At 33.3% G+C, this 17757-nt stretch overlaps 4 protein-coding genes across 5 annotated transcripts in view; 2 read left to right on the top strand and 2 right to left on the bottom strand.

Annotated features, from left to right (window-relative positions):
* Positions 1–20: 20 nt before the first annotated feature.
* On the bottom strand, positions 21–6327 carry LOC119838986 (MAR-binding filament-like protein 1). Its single transcript, XM_038365148.1, has 9 exons — positions 4331–6327; positions 3552–3785; positions 2938–3192; positions 2467–2670; positions 1998–2224; positions 1597–1699; positions 1218–1350; positions 692–813; positions 21–149 (listed from the first exon to the last, which is right to left on the bottom strand). Exons 1-9 carry the CDS (start codon positions 5558–5560, stop codon positions 21–23), a joined length of 2637 nt encoding a protein of 878 aa, XP_038221076.1. The 5' UTR covers positions 5561–6327.
* A 253-nt stretch (positions 6328–6580) lies between these two features.
* LOC119837409 (trafficking protein particle complex subunit 1) lies at positions 6581–7709 on the bottom strand. The gene is made up of 2 exons (XM_038362987.1): positions 7502–7709; positions 6581–7258 (listed from the first exon to the last, which is right to left on the bottom strand). The coding sequence occupies exons 1-2, from the start codon at positions 7598–7600 to the stop codon at positions 6920–6922; spliced, it is 438 nt and encodes a 145-aa protein (XP_038218915.1). The 5' UTR covers positions 7601–7709; the 3' UTR covers positions 6581–6919.
* A 271-nt stretch (positions 7710–7980) lies between these two features.
* On the top strand, positions 7981–9938 carry LOC119837326 (mitochondrial import inner membrane translocase subunit Tim17-B). Of its 2 annotated transcripts, none has more exons than XM_038362872.1 (4): positions 7981–8141; positions 8231–8401; positions 8640–8817; positions 9112–9938. In XM_038362872.1, the coding sequence occupies exons 2-4, from the start codon at positions 8258–8260 to the stop codon at positions 9285–9287; spliced, it is 498 nt and encodes a 165-aa protein (XP_038218800.1). In that variant the 5' UTR covers positions 7981–8141; positions 8231–8257; the 3' UTR covers positions 9288–9938. The 2 variants fall into 2 exon arrangements, with proteins under 2 accessions (XP_038218800.1, XP_038218791.1); XM_038362863.1 differs by having other exon boundaries at positions 7981–8153.
* A 299-nt stretch (positions 9939–10237) lies between these two features.
* Positions 10238–17757, top strand: part of LOC119838976 (periplakin) — a 10527-nt gene continuing 3007 nt past the window's right edge. Inside the window, exons 1-6 of the mRNA XM_038365138.1 lie at positions 10238–10246; positions 14454–14525; positions 14982–15110; positions 15607–15708; positions 16015–16146; positions 17045–17209. Of these exons, the coding sequence (XP_038221066.1) occupies positions 10238–10246; positions 14454–14525; positions 14982–15110; positions 15607–15708; positions 16015–16146; positions 17045–17209 (609 nt within the window). The remainder of the gene's footprint in view (positions 10247–14453; positions 14526–14981; positions 15111–15606; positions 15709–16014; positions 16147–17044; positions 17210–17757) is intronic.

The following is a 17757-nucleotide window of genomic DNA, read 5'->3' as shown; positions in this document are numbered from 1 at the left end:
ATGTAGACTAAAAGCGAGCATCAAGCCTTCCAGGGCGGTTGTTTCGTGTATCCCGGCTTGTTCCTCCGCTCGTGCGAGTCTCTGTCGCTGGTGGGCCGCTCGGCTGTGTCGCGGCCGCGCACTTCGCCACTTGGCGGTTTCGTTAGTAGCTGAAATAAGTTAAAAAAATATTAATTAAATAGGTGAATCATTTATATTTCACTAGGTTTTCCCGTGGCTTCGTACGTGTTAAATTCGAAGTAGTTCAATAGATATTTTATACATATAAACCATGCGCTTGAATTACTCTATCTGTAAGAAAAATCTGCAAAATCCGTTGTGTAGTTTTAAACATCTAAGCATACATACATACAGACGCGGGAAGCGACTTTGCTTTATACTATGTAGTGATTATACATGTTCATTATAGTTATAGTATTTGTCTAAATAGAATACATTTATACGCTTGACGTAGACATTAGCTGAAGGTAAAAAAAAAATTAAAGAATTAAAACAGCGCAAGGGGAGGGAGCGGAATATTTTAGAATTTATTAAAATCTACTTATATTACCATATTGAACAAAAAAATAATTTTAATAATATTTGTAAGTCTACCTAGGTAGTTATACATGTCCAATTCTCTAATTTTCTTAGTGACTTACTCTATGATAATTTATAAACACACAAGACAATAAATCGAGGAAAAACACACCATTTTCACATAGTGCTGCAGCTCACTATCACTCAGATCCTCGAAGTGCAGGTCCACGTGGGGCCTGGTGGGGGGACCCGCGGGGGCCGCGGGGGGGCTGTACTCGAGGTGCGGGGTGGACACTGGGAAGCGGATAAATATGTTATATATATGTATATGTGTAAACAATAATATATGGGAATAAAACCCAAGTCCAGGTATTTTTCATTTCAAACCTATATTAAAAAATGTGTTCATTCATTTCAAATTCGTTAATGCCATAGAAATTGCGAAAAATCCATTGGCTTTTTTCCTTTTTTAAATTTTTCCCAATCAATATTACCCCTTTTATAACCCCCCCCCCCCCCTTTCCTTTAATCTTTTCCTTTTTTCAATAAATGCCATAAAAATTGCGATAAAATTCCATTGACTTTATTCCCTTTTTAAATTTATTTTCAATTGCAATTGTATATTCCCCCTTTCACCCTCCCCCCCCTCATCCCCTCTCTACTCTCCCCCCCGCACAGACCGGCGGCGGGGGCGGCGGCGGCGGCGGGGGCGGGCGCGTCGCGGTGCGAGCGCGTGAGGATGCCGAGCGCCTGGCGCCACTGCGCCTCCATGACGGCGTGCAGCTGCGACGCGATCTCGCCGCGCCGACGCCGGTACGTCTCCAGTTTGCTCTGCAATATTCCCAATTAACCGACTTCAAAAGATTGCAAGTTAACAATTTGATGAGTTTTTTTTAGCGTCTATACCTCTGTAGTTAGAAGGTTTGATGATACTTTTTTTATTTGAAAGCTTGTGGTATTAAAAAGAAAACATCAAAATATGTTGTGCAGTTTTAAAGATTTAACCATACAGACACACATACACGGCGGAAAGCGTCTTGGTATGTAGTGATGATTAACTATATAAGAAGCAATCACCTCAAGCAGTCCGATCTTCTCAGTTGCCTGCGCCAGTTGCAGACGACACAACTTTATCTCCTCTCTTTGCTTCTCTTCTAGAACATTAACTTCAAGCCTGTGCCTGTTAAAATGAAAGAACATAACTTATTTCACTTAGCACATAATAATAAAGATTTCTGTGGTGGGATTAAAAATGTACAGTTGTTTGTGTATACTGTAAAGTATTTTTTTTTTTTGTTTGTTGGTACAAGCTTCTATCGATTTATAGAATTGAGTAGGTTTTTTTTTGTGCTTTGAAATTTCGACTTTGGGGGTGTGGTACTTCCCCAGAGGAGGTGGCACAATTCATGCCGAAGCATGCTCAACTCCCACATAAAAAGCAGACTTCACACAAATAAGGCAAGAAAACCTCAACTCACTGTTCCTCAATCCTCACAATCTGCTTATTATAAGCATCCACAATGGAGTTCTCTTTACTCCTGGCCGCTGCCTCCATATCTCTCTCCGCTGAATCCAGCTGCCTTTGGAACTCGTGCAACTTTCCCAGCACCGCTTCCTCCAGCTGCTGCTGGTAGTGGCTCTTTAGTTCTGTTTTCTGGAGTTCTAGGTGTTTGCGGAGATTCTTGGTTTCGTTTTCTAGTGTGTCCTATGGGTAGAAAAGAAGGTATGTGGTGTTTGGTAAAAAAAAAATTGCGAATGTTTGTTAATTTTCAAATTGGTTAGTCCAGCTGAGAAATATTGGATGTACCTTATCAGAATTAATTTTTGTTTTCTTTTTCAGTATTTAAGCTTATAGTACCCTAATTCTCATTTGAAAATTTTATGGAAACACCTATAAAACCTATTTGGTGTGTAAATTCGAATTTCTCCAATAATCTCGAAACTCACACATCGTCGAAGCATTTCACTCAGCTGGTTCTGTGTATCACAGAGCTGCCGCTCCAGTACTGTACACCTGGATCTCTCTTCATTCACTTTTTCCTTCAAAATGTCTTTCTCTTGCAGCACTAGAGAGGAGGCTTCTTCTGTTGAACGCAATTTTTGATTCAGTTCATTCACTTTGCCTTTTGTCATCTCATGGTCTAGCTTTTCCTGAAAAAATGGGTTGGATTTTTATCAGTTTTATTCTTTGCTTATCTACAGTAATACGGGTGAAGCCAGGGCGAACAATTAATATATGTTACAAGTTTATCTGCTCAGTTTTTTGTCACGGCTTTAATTAATTGTAAAATTTTATAAATATTGCCACAAATTATGAAGTAAATTAATCATGAAAAGTAATAGTTTGCAGCTAAATACAACCAAAAATATAGAAAATCTTTAACAAATATACACTAAACACTTTAATGAGATACTCACTCTGTCCAATGCCTCTTCAAGATTCCGTACACAATCCGTAGACTGCTTGTTCAACCTCATGACCGTCTCGTAATTCTCCTTCAGCACCTCCACTTCCTTATCCTTGTTCCTGATCACCTCATCCTTACTCGCTACCACTTTCTCCATGTTATCTTGTAGTTCCTTCTTTTCGGCAGTTAATTGCTTGCATTTCTCTTGATAGTCGTGTGCGAGATCGAGAGCTTTGTACAGTTCCGATTCAAAGTGACGTGTTTTCTAAAATAATTCATATATGTTTAAATGAATTATTACTACAAATATAAAGTAATGTCACTTCCCGCATCTGTCCCTATGCGAGTATCTTTAAACTACACAAGGGATTTAAATAGATGGAGTGATTCAAGAGAGGAGATGATATTATGATATAAATAAAGTATAAATCTATACTTCATATATATAATAACATCTTTTTAACTACTCCGAATTTAACGCGTACGAAATCGCAGGCAAAAGCTAGTTAACATTGTATCAACATTGTTGTTAAATGACATGAGTACATTAGTGATTAAGATAAATATAATTCAATTAAAAAATATATTACAAGAATTTTTTCAATTTATTTAAATTTCACTAACTTTTTGTGCGTCTTCAGCAACTACTTTGAAATTATCAACTTCACGAGTCATTTTCTCCAGCGCACTCCTGTGTCTCTCCTCTGCCTTATCAAGACTGCCAGTGAGCCTAAGCCAAGCATCTCGTAGCTTGCTTATTGCTGCATCCTTTGCTTTGTCCACTTTTACTGCAACGGCAAGCTTTTCTTGTTGCTCTAGGATTTTTCTTTGCAACTGTTGGATCATTGATTCGCAGTGCTGTAATCATATTTAAAATGGTGTGACTATATCAATTAATAATCATTACATTTAATATATTTGCATCAATTTTTTTAGTGTTTAATTGGTACTATGTAATGAAGGATAACAATGTGAAGCCATCATGTTGAAGAATTAAAATTTTTTACTACATGTGACATCTGTCTATATGTTATGTATGTGGATTAAGGTCTGAAACCTTTTAGTAGGCCTGTGTCCCTGCAATGGGAACATACATGGGCTGATGATGGTGGTTTACTTATTACTGTTTACTTTCCATACTTTTCAAACAAAAACTTATTCATTCAGTTGAATGACTTCGATCCAAAGACTTGTTTAGAATACAGTCTTTACAGAGAAAAACCAGTAAGAACTCTGTAATTGTTCTTTCTAAACCATAAATTTTATATTAAAATTTTGGTATCATGAAAAAAATTATAAAGTTTAACTGTCCTGTGGTTCTTAAAAAATATTAACAATCCTTATCAAATTTGGATTTTTTTTGAGTAGAAGAAATAGTCACCAATATAGTGATTAATAATTACCTCTCTTTTTAGTCTTTCTTCTTCCAGCTTAATATTATCTGACCTTTCTCCTCTTTCAATTTTCTCTCCCCAAAGCTCACTCAGACTAAGCAAGTCAGTATCTATTGAGTCAATATTAATTTTATGTGCATCTCTATTTTCATAGCCAAATGGCCGCATTTGAGGCATTTTGAATTCTTCTTTTCTTGCACTTGCTTCCGTTACAGTGTTCTGGTAATCTTTGCTATAGTTCTGTGATTTGTAATGTTCCAGAACTTTAGTGGCTCTGTCATATATTTTGTTAGATGAAGGTTTGAATGACTCCGAGTATGTACTCGCAGATTTTGCACATTTTGGTGTTGAAGTTGGCTGTATATCTTTGCTATCAGAGAAATTTAATTTACGAACACTGGGAGACCTCGTTTCTTGATTTTCTTGTTTATTTTTGGCTGATGTAGTTGAATTCTGTTCTATTTTATAATTCCTTGGCAGAGATTGCAAACTACTTGGATTATTTTTCACTAAATATATGTACTTATCTAGAACTGAGCTTGACACGGTTCTTCCACTTGGCAACACAACATCATCTGCACTGCTTTTTACATCATACTTATTTGTCATATAATCACCTGTAGCTTTTATTACATTTTCTGGGCTGATTGAATCCTCGTTTGCCCTGGTTTCAGGGCTCTCATAACATTCTACTTTAGTCAGGAATTCATCAATTTCATGCAATAGCAATTTATCATTTTTCTTACTTGGAGTAGACACAATACTACTGATGTCACCATCCATACTTTGAAGGTCATTTATTTTTGTCGATTTTCTATAAAAGTTATCTAGTTTTAAACTAGGAATTGTTTTCTTACATGTATCTATTGTATCTAGACTAGTTAATGAACTTTCTTTCGCCCGGTCTTTACGCAAAATTTTACGGCGTCGCCTACGAGGAAATGTGAAACACTTTCTATCGACGCTGCCGTTCTCAAAACTGTCGGAATCCCATGTTTTTCTTCTTGAAGTGACGCTGGATAAGGTATTATTTGAATCTAATTCTAGGCTTTCTAACCTAGATTCAAGCGAATGCACTTGGTTGACAAGTTTGCCTAGGACTTGTGCTGTGCATGAAACCGGTTTGTGAACAACAGTACGCGAGGACTCCAGTACTGAAGTGTCAGAATCTGAGCTAGGAACGAGGAAAAAGTTAGGAGGTATCAAGAGAAGAACATCGGTATCATCCGTTTCACTCATTACAAAAGTGAAAAATATTTTGGCGGCATAAAACTGAAGCCATCATATGAACAGAGTACTCGTAGTTTAATTTTAACACCTAAGATGTGATGTGCTATTTATTTCCTAAACACGTGAATGTGATAAGACTTTAAAATGAACGTATAATTGTAATATGAACGACTTTTTTGTTTGTTTGTTGATTTTACTGTTGACAGCTTTTTGAAGTTTAACATAGATTTACACAAGTCTACAACGGACGTTTTTTTTTTCTTTATGATACATGTCCTTTAAGCGAATGTTTTTTTTTCTTTCAAATAATTATTATGATAAATTTTAATCAAATAGTTTAGCTCAGGATTTGTTTTGGAAGTACTACTAGTAGTAGTACTACCTTGTAATCTGATCTCATGTACTACCTAATAACCCAAGTTCAAAGAGTATAAAAATATTAAACACTCTACTACAACGAAACATTTACTAAACGTACCTCCTACCTACGGTCTACTCATCGAATTATGAATGTTAGTGTCTGTATTATTATTATTGTACAACAATCAATTTATAATTCTTTAGATGCATAATGTTAACAATAGATTGTATAATTATATACTGAATGTAAACTTGAGAAATTTATATGAGATATTAGAAATGAAATTCTCAATTAAATGATGTTCAAGTTCAAATTTATTTCAATTAGTCACATTAAGATTTCTAACTATTGTTGCAAGAGACTAGGGTCTTGTACATACATATTAAAGACATAAAAATGTCATACTGTGTTATTTTTGAAGACCCACAAAGCATATAATTTTATAGCCCATACAAGCTAAGGAGCAGCTAAAGGTAGCTAAAGGTTCTAGTTAATACTCATAAAATTATATTTTTTACTTTTTAATTTAAATTATTTTAAGTTAAAACATAAAACTGTTTTAAAGCACAACAAACACAATGTTTTACTACATCCTAATTTATTTGAAAATATTATGTACACATATAATATAATTACGATCATCTATTCTAATAACAAAATATATTATTACATATTATATGACTTAAAACTCATTACTTCTTCATGGTGAAATATGTAATTTAATTAGTTATCAGAATTTTTTACTTAAAAATCAATTTTTTCATGAAATAAGATTGGAGAAATATTGAAATTGGAAATGGTATATATAATGGTATAATCAAAACCTTATAATCAACGGCTATAGAAACTGTTGGTAAATGTTTGAATACAAAATAGTAACTTCTCTTATAAAGATGATGCACTCATGCTACTTCATGGAGTTTTCATCATGTATTTGCAATCCAGCAATATTTCTTTAAGAAAAATACCATTTTAAGAAATAACTTATGATGAATAACAATTCATCTTCAAGATGCTCTTACAGCAGTTAAAGGAGCCTGTTTAATAAATACATCTAACTTATTTTTAAATAATTCACTAATAATTGGTTCGCCTATACCACACAATGGATTTCGTATTACATATTTAACATAGATATCTGAATAGATCTTTTTCAACAGTTCTCTGATTCCCTGAGCTTGATTATCTGTGTTGACAACGAATTTGAGACCCGAAGGAGTTTCTAAGCAATGCAGAGTGTATTTCGAAGTTCTATAATTGATGAAACCATCTTTGGGATCCAATGGCGATATCTTTGTCACAAAAGATTTGATTGAAAACAGCATTCCATACATCAACTTGCCCTCCTGGAATGAGTGAATATAATTATTGAATCAGTAAGTTTTGGTTGTTGTTTAACTATATTCGGAAATTGAGCACAAATATTGAAATAATATAAAGTTATCAGATTGATGGGCAGTTTTGTAGTTACGAGCTTTCCAAATCATTTTAACTAATGATATTATGATATTGACAATTTACTTGGAGACTTCAAAAAATACAAAATAAGGGAGATTCAGTCAAAACAGCCCACTATATAAAACAATTACCTCCTCCCTGGACATTCCAGATTGTTTGGTCCTATTCCATTCACCGTAATAAAGTAAAGTGCCATAACGATCAAAAATATACATATTATAAATCGTCATTTTTGAATATGTACAATGTACTGTGTACAAAATTGAATAGTAACTTCAATTTTCAATGTAGGAATACGTCAATTCAGATTTCAAAATATGTCAGATTTGATTTTTTAATGACATCTTGGTTAAGAGTTAGGACCACGGAGTAAGAAGTAAACCATAGATTACCGGGACAAGTAGGTATATACCATGAGAAACGTAATACCATAAATACATTCTAGTAATACGTGTAATTATACCTACGGGGCAATTTAAATGATATTTTGAATGAGTTTTTGGATACTTATTAATAGTACAAACCTCCAAACCCTTCAAACATTTTTTGTATGAATAAAGTAACCAATGTTTCATATTATTATGCTTTAATCTGTGCATAAATGTTAAATCATCAGTGATCAATGTCATTTGTATCGTTGTGAAGTGTGACTGTGTGAAGAAAAAAGCGTGAAATTTTATTGCTTGCGGACTTTAATCATAATGGTGTAAAAGTGTAAAGTGAAATTAAATATAATAAAAATAACGATCTTTATTGTGTCGTTTAAATAAGGTAGTCAAATTTGTAAGTACTTCTCATTATAAGGAAGAATGCAAATTATTGATTTTAAGGTTAGTCTTACACAATACTTTTGATTTCAGACATCATATTTTATTGCAATATCAAAAATGGATGAATATTCAAGAGAACCTTGCCCTTGGCGTATATTAGATGACTCCGGTGGTGCTTTTTTGATGGGAGCGATTGGCGGCGGTATATTTCACTCGATTAAAGGCTTTAGAAATGCTCCTGTTGGATTCAGTAGGAAAATGGTAAGATATTCCGGTATTTTATATAAATGTAGGTATAGAGGGAAAATAATTTCTAGATCATGTACTACTTATTTGTCGCTGCATATAAACAGAAAAATTATATAGCCTTTCATTCAGTCACAGTCTGTGTTTTAATATGTATCAACCAAAGCATTTCTTCATTTGTTGGAAGGAAAAGTCTTGCAAATGCGATTTATATATTTTTAAAATCAATAATATTTAAATATATTTATTACAGTTGGGCAGTTTGGCTGCTATGAAAGAAAGATCACCGATAGTTGGTGGTAATTTTGCAGTATGGGGTGGCATGTTTTCAACAATAGATTGCTCCTTAGTATATTTAAGACAAAAAGAAGATCCGTGGAATTCAATTATGAGTGGAGCACTCACTGGAGGAATATTAGCTGCTAGAAATGGTAAAATCTAGTATTAGTTATATTTTTTTGTGTTTGTTATAAAGTCCCTTTTTATATTGATAGTTTTATAATTATTAGAAGTCAATAGAATATTTTCCCATAGTGTAAATAAAATTATGTTTAAACTAATTCAAATTTGTATAGAATACTGAATGACATGTTTTTCATTTTCTATGCTTTCATCTTGTCTCTAATATATATAACTATAGCATGACCAATCATATATCGAAAATTATTAAAAATTAATCATTATTGTGAACTGGTTCTCCTCACGAAAACTATCCTTTTTAACAGGTGTACCTGCAATGGCAGGAAGTGCGTTAGTTGGTGGAGTTCTTTTAGCGCTAATAGAAGGCATTGGTATAATGTTCACGAGAATATCTGCAGAGCAATTCAAACCACAACAGCCTATCTTCGAAGACCCCTCAGTCTTAGGACAGAGTCAAGGACAAAACCCTACCTTCCAATGAAGTAGTTAAATCTAAACCTAATAATGCTAAGTCTTTGATAGTTTACAAAAATGTTTACAGGTACAAAATTGTAGTTGATCTGATAACTTGCCAGTATAAAACTAAAACTTTATTAGTTGAAACAATTAGTTTTTTTTATTTCTTGGTATTTTTTTATATTGTGTAATTACAATATCAATGTATAGAACTGCATGACATCAAGAATTTATGTTATATTTAAAGTATGTTAGGCATAAATTATAAAATGTCAGTTTGGTATTTTTATTAGTTGTGATGACCTGGTAAACAATTTGTTGAAGTAAATGTGTATAGGTTAGAATCTTAACCATACATAATAACACAGTCCTGTTTTCAGTGGATTATAAGCATCTGTGATATAATCAGTTTCCGAACTGACAAAAATTCACTTAAAACTAACCTTTTTAGTTGTAATTATTTGTTATTATCTCATAGTTTTACATCCATACAGATTCAACTAATTATTTGTTCCCATATAGTTGAATTTGTAATAAACAGATTAAGCCTGATAATTAAGAGTTTTGCCCTCAGTCTTAATGTCATTAGCTTGTTTGTTTATTGTTGTAATTTATTTTCGGATGTAGGAGTATGAGAACAAATGGAAAAATAGATGAAAATAAATTCTAATTATTACTCAGAGTTTCATTAAAAAAATGTTATACAATATACTTTTACCTTTTAGAAAAAATTATAGAATGCATTGTTTTCTAAAATTTCAATGGTTTAAATAATAAATAGAATTCATAATATCAAGTTTCTCTAAAGATCAACCTATCCTATTTGTATATAATACCCCCATAATATTGGAAACATTTTACGATTACAATTTAGGGTTAGAATTTACCCTGCAAGATCCTAATCTATCGAAAAATACTGCTTACAAATAAAATTATTAGATTATAATCTACAATTTGTTAATTTATTTTATTACTATGGATAAGGTGAGGTTTGTTTTATATGAAAACTGACACATTTTGCAATACAGTCAAGTAAAAAATATACTGTTAACTTACAATAAAATGTTACAGATCACAATGGTTTGGAAATTAGATTATAATTGAACTGACAGAAAATCAATTAGTCATGTCATCAAGTGCAAATTCTAAAAGAAAAAAAAAACACTAATTAAAAATGGTTTATTTGAATCTGTTTGAGAAATTATATGTAATATTAAAGTCTGAATACTGCCACATTATGTAATGAAATTATTCACTGATAACACACTTCAAACTTATAAGGTACATTGATTGGATTTTGTTTACAATATTTTCAACTTGTTTTAAGGTATAAAATTATATCACAGTTTTACATACATCTATTTTCCTATGAAATTAAATAGAAGATTACTTGTACAGTTGTAATTCAATTTTGGATTCTCAAAATGTTTTAAAAGCTTTCAGTTGATTTTATGTTTTGTGCAAGTTAGGACCTTTTAACAAAGACCTTTTATTGACCTTTGTTCTGTGCAAAAAATATTATTTCAGCCCGATCCATGTCAGTCAGTCATCTCTGAGTTATGTATATATCACATTACAAACATTTCACATATCACATCAGTTACTTTTTAAGCATTTTATCTGCTAATATCTTTATAACAAAGTCCCAGTTAACATAATTTCTGTTTCATTAATAGATTTAATATTTAATGGAAAGCTAAAACAATGAATTGTTGAATGAACTACTATATTAACCAACATTAATATTAAATAGATGACATATATTTTTTAGTATCTATGTTTTTAACGGTTTCATATAAAAACCTTGGACAATGCATGTAACCTGAAAGACTTCTAATAAAATCTATGAATTGACACTCATACAACAGATATAACAAATTTTAAATACTCAATCCTAGGATGGCATATTAGTTGGTTTTTGTGTGGATGTTTCACCCATTTTTCTTATTTCTTTAATTACTAGAGCTAGTACCTCTGGATCAACGCCTAACTCACACAGTCGTATGCAAATAGTTAATGTTTCAGAGTCCAAACCTGTGTTGAGAAGTTGTGAAATTTGGTATAACATTTGGAAAGCTTCCCTTGCTTGGCCGACTTGCGCGTTCTTTTCTGATGTCATTTCTATATCTGGAATATAAATGTTTAATTTTTAAGCACAATTGCTGTTAAATTTTTAAAATATTATTATTACATACGCGGTAGTTTACTTTTGATCGTTATAGTAGGTACGTTGTCATTCAGTGTGAACGTGTATATATGTAGTGAATTATTATTATATTCCGAAATAATTTTAATTATACTGAAATAAAAGAAATCAGCAAAATTCAAAAAATTTAAACAGAAATCATATTTTGATGTCAACTGTCAAATTTTGAGCTTGACTGTTTAACAATTGACAAACAGTTAAACATAGTTTTACCAAGTATAGTATTATGTTATCTGTGGTTTACGTTTACGTCTAAGCTAGGTAAATTTATGGCAGTGTATTATATATTTATATTTTTATTGCTGATCTACGAATTAATTTAAGTGTTATATGCAGCTCATATATCATTTAAATTAATTCAGTGTGTACATGTAAAGTGAACGTAATATAGTGATTTTTCGAGTATAAACGATTCCTATTTTTTAAATAACTGTATAAACCCCAAGAAATACCGCCTTACCTGAACTGTTTTCATACCTCTAGGGCCTAGAGCAGTATAACAGTATATTTTTAACATAGATATATTACCTCAGAACTTATTAACGCCTGACGACATTGAACTGCCTTATGGAAAGTGGTTGATTAAAATATTACTGATATTGTAATTCACAAACTATTGAAATCAGTGAAAATTTGAACTCGCACGATGCTCACCTGCCTTAAAATGAGTGGTCAAGTGATACCATACACATTTGACAACACGTGAAGTAAGGAAGGGTGTCCAGAATAAGAGATTACATTCGAATTGAACCAATTCGATCGAATTCTTTTATCGGAAATGATAGAAACTTTACTACAACTTCTGTTGTATGTAAAGACATCATTCTCATAAATTTCGTGGAAGAATTGACGAAAGCCTTGAAAAACGAAAGTTGAGTTCCTTTTTATTTTCTTTGTCATAGCTTACTTTTGAATTATCTCTTCTTTCCCATTCAACGGTTCCGAGTTTGAATATCGGGGTATAATAAAGCAGTAATGTCAAAAATGCTTCAAATATTCATCAAATTTTTATTTGTGCATTATGCTCCACTTGGTTGAGTTTTCATATAATTATATTTAATTCGGGTCTGGGCGGTTAATTCTTTCATGGGCCTTTAGTACTCAGAGATCACGTACATATGCAACGGGGAAATATTTTTTGTAATCGGTCGAGTAGTTAGCGCGTTCAACCGAACAAAATCTTCAGCTTTATATTATAGGTATGGATGTATAGATTTGCATGGCTTATATGCGTATGAGGCATTGCTTGATTATTTTCTATAAATCTTCGTGATTTTGTAGCCACATGAATAATATGAGAATGAAACTCTACCCGTTCTTATAATATGTATCGTATTAGTTCTAAGGGGCAAATGTGAAATGTTATCCATCGTCGGAATCTGAAATTTATTGTTATTGCTTTTTATAAAAGACAAACATAGTTGTAAGTACGGGTAAAATGCGTCTTCAAAATTATATGTGGGAAAGTTGAGAATTGTGATCGTTCACTAATATCCTATTTATATACTAACGCCTGCACTCTAAATATAGATGAGTACAGTAAGACATTTCGGTGTGTTTAGTACGCGTTACTTACCTCACGTGAAAGTTTTAAATTAGTATATTTGTATATTTTTAAGATATTATGGTAAGTTGATTATGTGTACCACATTAATTGTTACTCAGAAAATAAAACTTAAACGTAGCGTTCGTACTGGCTGAATTTATCTAAGTCGGAAAATAATATTCTGTCATTTAGCTCTGTCGGCTCAATTTGTGATTACAAATAGATTACAATACAATAAATTAAAATTACAAATCTTAGTTATAATAGTTTGTTTATATATTTATTATCATTGTTTTTTTCAATATCTGTGAGCCACGTGTGTGATGACCAGTGAAAATTGCATCGAGGATATAAACTTACATGACGGATGTGACGTTATAACGAATAGTAATTCCTTTATGCGTTCTATTTGGACAAAGATTAGCGATTTGAAAAATGAAAGTGTAAGCGATGTTGTATTGAATTGACATATTATAGGATTATAACATATTATTTAAAGAACATTTTTTAATATTTTATTTGTTCATATTAAATTAGCAAAATTTCCGCCTGCGGCTTCGCTTGCGTGTAGTCCACGTTAACACGTATATTTTTCCCCTCTTCATCTTGACAGCGTGCAAAATTCGTGCAAACAAAACTTGTCACAAAGAGTCGGCCAACTATTGGCTCACTAGTGCATAGATTATACACTTACATGCACAAGTGCTTACCCGCCCATACCACCATACCACCATAGGAATAACGGGATAAAAAGTTGCCTATATGTTATTCCAGTTGACCAGCTATCTACGTATAAAATTTCATTGCAATCAGTTCAGTAGTCTTTGCGTGAAAGAGCCACATACACACATACATCGTTACAAACTTTCGCATTTATAATATAAGTAGGAAGTAGGATATACATACTGACAAATGTCTCTATCATAACCGATAGATTGGTCGTTACTCGTTATAATACCAATTGCCCGTTTAACAGCTAAGCTTTTAAATCAATCAAACTCGAAGTGCTCAGCAGGATTTTCGACGATTGATTCCAAAATGCTCAGTCACGTAGCATTTTAAGGGATTGTTTGTGCCTCGAAATGGTTGCGTGATTTTGCTCTAATTCGGTGCGCTGTTGGTTTAGATGGTATTAATCTCTTTGAGCTTACTGTTACACGTTTATGAAGTGTTCCGACAAGTTCTCGTAATATTTTATGAGTCACAGCCGCATCGGAAGTTTATTATAAAATAAACTATGAGCACCTGTAGACTTCTAGTGTTTGCGAATGTTTTTTGTGTAATAAGCATGGGATAAGTACATATTATAACGTTAGAAGGCGATTGTGCTAAGTTACAGATTATTTCAAGACAAATAATATTTTGTTACGTATTTCCAAAACTTCGAAACTAAAACATTATTTTAGCCATTGTTTACAACTTGCTTGTCATAATTTCAGGCCGATCAAAGCGTTCCAAGTCAGGAGGCGCCAGCTAATCCTGCTGTCAGTGCGTTAGAACCACAGCAACAGGTAAATTGGGATTGTAAATAATAATGTACCCTTATATTTATTCAATTGGTTCAATTGGTATGATTGTTAAGAAAATGCAACATGGTTAAACTACACTGTAAATCAATAAACGCTACTACGAATCTCATTATTTCACACCAATTCTGCCTTAGTTCAAAAATCTCATAAAATTGCATTTGTTCATTGAACTTATGTATCCTGCTGAAAAGTACACACTGTAGGTGTGTGCAAAATTACACCATAGACACATAAATTGCATATCTCACTCTGTATGCCGAGGATTGAGGAACCACTAGTGGAGGTCTAGTAAGAATTAAAAACGTATACACGAACTGGGTTGCGTACGCAGAACATCTAGCGAACTGTTACAAAGCGTAAAGCGAAAAGCACTCATCAAGCCCTTACGTTTGTATCAAACTTCCTCGCTAAATGGATTCGTTTTTCCCCAATTCCCAGGCAGACGTTAAAGAAGAGACGCAAGTGGAAAATGATCCTTCGAGGACGGAAATCAAACCGGAAACGGTTGAAGTGAATTCCGAGGGCGACGCCGCCTCTAACGGAAATGTGGACGCTGTAAAACCGTCGGTAAGTGATCTCATTTGATTTGAAGATGGAGTTACTTCTAAACGATTTGATTTGATATGTTGAACTGTTGTTATTTCACTTGAATTTAGGTACACTGTTTGGACAAGGCTAGACTGTATAACTTTTTTCATATTTTTCCGTTTGTGACAAAAGGTGCCCATAATTAATCACACATGCCTTGTAAAATATTCAACTGACGTATTAAGCCTAAAGCATTATGATATTTATTTATTTATAATACTTTATTGTACAAAATAGAAAGTAAAGTTTATACAAAATATAATATAGCACAATGATATTTTGTACAAAAGGCAGCCTTATTGCTAGGCAGCAATCTCTGCTAGGCAACCTGGTAGGAAAGGAAATGCAAGAGGTTTTAGGGTTAGTGCAAAAAACTAAATATTTAGCTTACTCTACGAATGAATTTATCTGCTTAGTCTTGTTAGGATTTTCGCACTACGTATTTTAGTGTGGTCGATAAAATTTGTTGTTCAAGGACGATTGGCTGCAACGGGAACAGGCGTTATTGAAGAAAATAGAAGAGCTGGAGAAAGTTAAAAATGAAAGGAGCGAAGACGGGCTTCGATTGGAATTGAAAGTACGTTTTAATGGTTTTTTTTTTACTAATTTGCTAGTAAGCAAAATAGTGCCAGAAATGTATTATGTGTTCACAACTATTTTGATAGTTAACAAACATCTCGACCGTATTATATAAATGGATCACGGCCTTTGTTATATTTAATTTTTAGTTTTATGGCACTCAAATGCTTTATTAAAGAATAGAAGCCACATACGGTGAATGACGCTGGTTGGAATCCCTTTTTATTCTTAGGATTTTTTTTATATTACTTATTAGATTAAATAGTATTGAAAATTAAAAAATGTCACACACCATACACACCAGGTACGCGAAGAAGAGATAGACCTGCTGAGGAGCAGAATAAAGAATCTCGAGACGCAGCTGCAGGCGGCGCTCTCGAAGCCGGCCGGCAAGAACCAGGAGGTGATACAGAGCATCAAGCAGCAGCATGAGGAGGTGGGTTGGTTTGTGTGTCTGTTTATTTTTATCTAGATTATCGGATGGTATGTGCTTTTGCGAGTTTTTTGGTGTCAAAATATTTTTCTTCACATGTAGAAACCTACAAGCATCGTAAAGAGATATTTGACGGATAGCCAGAGTTATGGAACTTGGGTGATCGTGGGTGGTGATCAGGCGAACTACCAGCTCAGTAGCCCGCTTGTGAAATAATTCAAACGTATACGATTTTTCATATTTCGACTGTTCTGCTAACAACGGAGTGCTGACGTCGCGAGTTGTCAATGTGACTGATACCGCCGTTCCCCGGGGACTCGCGTCTGGCTTACTTGTGATTCGAGGGATTTATTGCTTTCGTGTTTGTGAGATGTGCTTGCGAAAACAACTTGTGCAGTTGTACAGTATTATTATATTTGTGGAAGGAATGTGCGAGTTTGTTTCAGTTTTTAGCTCTGTTGAGTGTTAGTTAATATTAATAACTGGCTTTTCGCCGAAGTGGTCAAGGGAAAAATAGGCAGTTTGAGGTTTTTCCCGGATAGCTCTCGTTCACGCGGGATTGCCGGGATAAAAAATATTATTTATCCATCCGTGGGTTACAACTACTTAGTTGATTAAGCGTGAATGAGATACAAAAAGACACACAGATTTACTTTCGCACTTACAATAAATACATAATCTCAAAAAATACATTTTTACCAAATTTTTTATTGCTGCTTTTCACCTATTCGTTGTGTTGTTATGCCTTCTTCGATAAATGCTAGGCTTTCTAAAATACGACGTATTTATTAATTCGAATCAGTAGTTCCTAAGATGAACCCATTCAATCCAAAAAAACTCTTCAGCTTTATGATATTTGCATTGTCTATTTCAAATATTATTCGTTAATTTTGTTCCGTAGTTGTTAAGCAAAGCGCGCGGCATGATCTTCGACAAGACCAAGATGGTGAAGAATCAAGAGCTGCAAATAGAGGCGCTCACCACGCAGGTGCAGTCGCTGAAGGACATCAACGTGATCACCAAGGACCTGCTGAACATCAGGAACGCGGAGGTCAAGGCCATGGAGGTGGGTGATCATCAGATAATTTATAAAACCTAGTAGCAGATTTTTGATGACAAATTTTTTATTTATTTAATATTCTCTCCATAACTAGTCATTATGGAAATACTTTCTAAAAAGATTACTCCTTTTTTGCCGTCAAATTCTCTAATTTCTTCATCATATTTCATGTAACAGGAAACCTATATAGGTTCTGACTTACATGAGTTTTTAATTTTGTTTTGTAAAGAAAAACAATTAAAATATAAATAACATATAATTTTGCCATCTTGAATAATTACATAAATCGTTATTATTGGATCGCGATTGTATAGTACACAATTAAAACAGTTCATGTAGAGAACTTATTTGATATGCAGATTTATTTTACAGAAAGCGTAGTCGAAATATCGAAATGTAATACTCTAAATTACCGTGTTGCCATTAGCATTAGCATTAATAATTGTTTGATCTATCTGGCATTCTGTTTATCAATAGAATATGTACTTAGTCTGGCCATAAATACTGTTACACTTAATTATAAAAAAATATTACATTTGAATTTCGAATCTGTC

The sequence above is a fragment of the Zerene cesonia genome, chromosome 3, assembly GCF_012273895.1.
Source record: "Zerene cesonia ecotype Mississippi chromosome 3, Zerene_cesonia_1.1, whole genome shotgun sequence".
NCBI classification, from domain to species: domain Eukaryota; kingdom Metazoa; phylum Arthropoda; class Insecta; order Lepidoptera; family Pieridae; genus Zerene; species Zerene cesonia.
Note: the sequence above shows the minus strand (reverse complement) of the source record. Positions and strands in the feature narration are given on the sequence as shown.